Genomic DNA, 4966 nt, shown 5'->3' with positions numbered 1-4966 from the left:
CTAGAACTTAAAATATTTAATTGTAACCATAGTCGCTATTATTTGCATAGGCCTGCTGAACTGTAGCTAATTGGTTTTCATCACAGCTCTGGGTATGGCTTACAATAACGAAACCTCAGTAATTTCAATCAGCTTCTTCCTCTCTCTATCTATATTTTGTATACAACGCATAAAGACCGCTCTTTTGTCCACATCGATATTCGCGAAACTGTATTCCATTCAGGCGACACAAAACTAGGTTTTGGCTGAGAGTCACTCCCTAAACCCCACTATAAACTCCACCCTGATTTACATACGACAGGTGTGTGCACAGGTGTGCGTTTGAGCTCGACTCGTTAACTGGAGGCTACCCTGCCGAGCGGACGGTAACCGGAACGGACAGCAGCTCCTTCTTCACTTTTATCTCGCAGTTAGCTGTAGGCGACTCAAACATGAACGCGACTGAATTTGACTTGCCGCTGGCCGAGTATGATTTCGAGCGCCGCTTTGATGAGAGGTTTGCTATTGAATGGATGCAGGACAACTGGTAAGAACTGTTTTGATTGGTAATTGTCCGTCGTTGAGCATGAGACCAGTGCTTGGAAGTCCAGCGTAATTTTTTAATGCTTTGTCTTTTTTAGGAAAACGTCGTTTTTGTTTGGTGCCGTGTATGTAGTGCTCGTGTTTGGTGGGCAGCACTTCATGAAGCAAAGACAAAAACTTGATCTGCGTAGAGTCTTACTGCTGTGGTCCCTCAGTTTGGCCGTCTTTAGGTAAGAAACCGAACATTAGTTTTTAATCAGACTTCTTTTTTCTTCTTCTATCTAATTAAATGTTATGACCTAGCGCTGCATTTTTTAAAAAAAGAATAAATAAATAAACCCATGCAATCTGAAGATACTCGCACTTTTAGCGCACTTCACATATGATTGTGTGTGATGGTTATCACAGTTAACTATAAACAAAATTTTTTTGCATACATTCAATCAAATACAACATAAAAACACTTTTGATGCACTGCAGTTACTAAATATAAACAAAAGCCCACAGAGAAACAAACCATCAAGAAACTAAACATGAACTTGAATAAATTGAAATGAAAGTGCGAAAAAAAAAATACTAAAATGGCGTTTAAGTGCACGCACAGTTTTCTTATGACATCTGAACCATGATCAAAGTGGTGCACCTTTGCATCTTACGGTGTCGTGGAGGTTTCGCACCAGTTTTACTTTTGCTGTTAGATGTTGGGTTACATAACATATGGTTGTACCATTAGGAAACAATATCTATTGTTAACTGCAAAAATGCAGTTTGAAACACGAGCGTGCCAAAATGCATGAGATTTATGAAGTCTTCAGCGGCTATTGTTTCAAGTTGGGTTTGGTTTCATTTGGAATGGGGGAAGGCGTCTTAGTCCCATCTTGAAAGGACAGAGATGACGGCGAGCACAAAGTAACTGTTTGTGAAAAGAACAATAGAATATTGTGATCGGACGCCAGCAGTGACCCCTGGTCACATGTTCTTTAGATCTCCACAGCAACTGGACTTTCACCACCTAGTGAATGTTTTGATATTGATTTGTTTGACACAGAAACTGCCTGCTACCATAGCAAAGTTTCTATTTGACATGCCCAACATACAAGTCTTTTCTCCCCCCTACCCCCTCCCCAGAGTTCACTAGGTCTCCTTTGTTTATCACGAAAACCATCGTTTTACAGCCACGATGGACGGTGTTCTTGTACAAATCTTGCTTTTTATCTTTCAGTATGATTGGAGCGGTGAGAACCGGGTGCTTCATGTTGTACATTCTCCGAACCAGTGGTTTTAAACAGTCTGTTTGCGATCAGAGCTTCTACTACGGGCCGATAAGCAAGTTCTGGGCTTGTGCTTTTGTGCTGAGCAAGGCCCCCGAACTAGGTGAGCCTTTTTCCTTATTCATTTATTTTGGGAGCAATCACCAAAAATGACCTTGCTCTGTTGTTCCAAACCGGAAGATCATTTGAATGTTATAATGAAAATCAGTGGAGTTCAAAACAACATTGGGCCTCACTGACTTTTATTGTAAAAGACCCCAAAAAACTGACCCGTTTTTGTTGCTAAAAGTTGACACAGTTTTCTAATAAAGTTGGTTATCTTGTGATTCTGCGTCTACATTCCATCCCCTTTTACACGCATCCTCGCTTTTTCAGGGGACACCATGTTCATCGTCCTGCGCAAGCAGCGGCTGATCTTCCTGCACTGGTACCATCACATCACCGTGCTGGTTTACTCCTGGTATTCCTACAAAGACCAGGTCGCTGGTGGGGGCTGGTTCATGACCATGAATTACACCGTCCACGCACTCATGTACAGCTACTACGCGGCTCGAGCTGCTGGACTCCGCGTGCCAAAACCCTGCGCCATCATCATCACTTCCTCCCAGATCGCTCAGATGGCCATGGGGCTGGCAGTAAGTGCGCTAGTGTACAGATGGATGCAGGACGGAGATTGCCCTTCTTACATAGATAACATAGTGTGGGCTTCACTCATGTATCTCAGCTATCTGCTCCTCTTCTCTTCTTTCTTTTATCAGTCTTACGTAAAGGGTTCAAGACCCACAGGCATCAAAACCGAGTGATCTACAGCTCTGAGGTTTAAATACGAGGCTTTTATTTCTGATGGTTTACCTTGTTAAAATGCATATGTATTTGACGTTTTAAAGGAAGGTGAACAATGAAGATGCGCGTGCAATTTTATATTTAATTTTTTTAAATAATAGCTATGTTTCAGGGCCATTTTTTTTTTCTAGTTGATATTAGCTGAGCAAAGCGCATCAAATACAGCTCTTGATTTTGCTGCTGAAAACTTAAATGGTTTTGTAGAGCTTCTACTCACTCTTTGCACATGGCCTGAGCTTGGCTGAAGCGTAGGGTGTATGTTGCAGCATGTGCCAAGTTCCTAATAATCTGCGCTCGTAGTCAAAGAACAAGCTTCCTAATCTAAAAGTACAACTTGAGACGTTTTAATTTGGCCACCTTTTGTAAATTTTCATCCGTTCTGTGCACGCTCTCTTGGGTGTTGCTTGTTCAGTGTTTCCACCTCATGATGTCACAGAAACATGAATTATCTGTGCTGACTGGTTGGACTGGTTTCCAGACATTTTAAATTGGGCATTTTTTTGACTGGAATTCTCTAGAAGGACGACACCCATGTTCTCGCTCTCATTCTGTGCGTGCTTCTGTCATGAGTTCACTGCGGCTGACATTGAAGTTACAGCATGTAAAACCAGCTTAGGAACGATCGATTTTTAAACTCTTGTTCACCTTTTGATTAATGCATGGGTCATTATGAAATGGTTCCTTTTTGCGTTTTTGTGGCTGTACTGAGTTCTGGATTGGTGCTTGACAGAACCGTTAACTGTCCTTATAATGGTGTTTGTTACCCGAGTCATTAGTAATGTGCACAGTTTTATTTATATATTTATATCCGAGTCACATTTGGGAGATTTGGGGTATTTATTTTCCCACTGCAGTTGCAATGAAAAGGTTTCTAACTAAATGATCTTTTAAAAAAAGATATTGTTTTATGTGATCAAGAGCAATCAGAAACGAATGTAGTATCATTGGAAATGTTGCTGCTAACGTCCAAGATTTTTGTTGTTGTCTGTCCTCTGGTCTCTCTTGTCTGTTCCTGTTCAAGACTGTGAAAGATTTTGTCTATCCATTTAAAGGACATTTTGATTAAGAGATTTTATGATTTTTGTCTTAAAATGTTGAAGATGGCAGCCATATGATTACTTTGTTTTATTAGGAACATAAAAGGTGAATGTGCTGCCTCTAGCTTACGTTACAAGGTATAGACATACTTCTGTATTTTAAAAAGGAGAAAAATGTAATGTAATAGCGCTGAATGTAAATATTTATCTTTCCTGTCTCATCACCTGTACAAGTTCTTAGCTCCTATGAAGAATGAGTTTTGTATTTATTTTTGTCATTTAAATAAAACTGTTTCTATAAATTATTTGTTTGAGTGTCATTCTGTTCAACTTTTCAGCTGACTGGTTTTCCAAGCTATGCTGGCATATTTTCTGCATTAACACATGCATACTTTTGTTACCTGGAGGTTTACATATTTTCAGCTCTGACTGTGATGGATGTAAACCTAGATGCGTGTTGCTGTCATTTCCTTCATTCTTTCAGTTCAAGTGGGCCATGCAGTCCCTTTTATATATATCTCTTTAGAAGCCTCTTCAGAAATCTTATCTCCCATTTTAAGTCTGAAGTTTTATATTCAATAACTTGACAACAACACTCTCTATAGAAATATTCTGGACTCATTTTTCCACTAGCAGACAAAAATGTGGCTAGGCACTATAAACAGAAATACAATGACCTTTTTCATGAAGTCGGTCAGTTACTTGCCATCATGTGACACTTCTCGTCGCCCCGCTGAATTATGGGTTAAGTGACTTGCTCGTGTTCACAGCAGCGGAGATGGTGTGAAATTGAAGTCTTATTAACTCTTAAGTGTCTGGTTCTTCTTTAACCCGCCGCACGCGTATATGAGCGATGTGTTTTGCCACATAAACCTGACAGAAACCACAGGATTATTTTCATACTTCTTTTACATGTGAAAATTCAGCACTTATTTTATTGCCTAAAATCATGTGATCTGTAATATTTGAATGCGTCTGATTTTAGAAGGCAGTATCAGCCAGAAATCATGCCACGGTCCTAATTCTATTAAAGCTCAATGCTGCCACCTACTGTTCGACAAATAGAGCAGAAGAGCAAAAAGATAAAGGAATAATTCACCCCAAAATAAAAATTCTGTCATCATTTACTCACCCTCAAGTAGTTCCAAACCTGTATGATTTTTTTTTTTAAGCTTTGAGTCACCCATTATATTTTTTCCCCTATTGAAATCAGTGATTAGCAGAACAGCCTGGTTACAAAATTAAATATATTCCTTTGTGTTTGGCAGAACGACTATCGTTGAAATATGCATA

The 4966-nt window shown here is 39.7% G+C and overlaps 1 protein-coding gene across 1 annotated transcript; it reads left to right on the top strand.

The window, feature by feature from the left end:
* Positions 1–306: 306 nt before the first annotated feature.
* Positions 307–3975, top strand: elovl6l (ELOVL family member 6, elongation of long chain fatty acids like). Its single transcript, XM_043256016.1, has 4 exons — positions 307–526; positions 621–752; positions 1745–1896; positions 2169–3975. Exons 1-4 carry the CDS (start codon positions 432–434, stop codon positions 2594–2596), a joined length of 807 nt encoding a protein of 268 aa, XP_043111951.1. The 5' UTR covers positions 307–431; the 3' UTR covers positions 2597–3975.
* Positions 3976–4966: the final 991 nt, after the last annotated feature.

Source organism: Puntigrus tetrazona, chromosome 13 (genome assembly GCF_018831695.1).
Source record: "Puntigrus tetrazona isolate hp1 chromosome 13, ASM1883169v1, whole genome shotgun sequence".
Lineage (NCBI taxonomy): Eukaryota > Metazoa > Chordata > Actinopteri > Cypriniformes > Cyprinidae > Puntigrus > Puntigrus tetrazona.
This window is presented reverse-complemented; position numbering and strand designations above follow the sequence as displayed.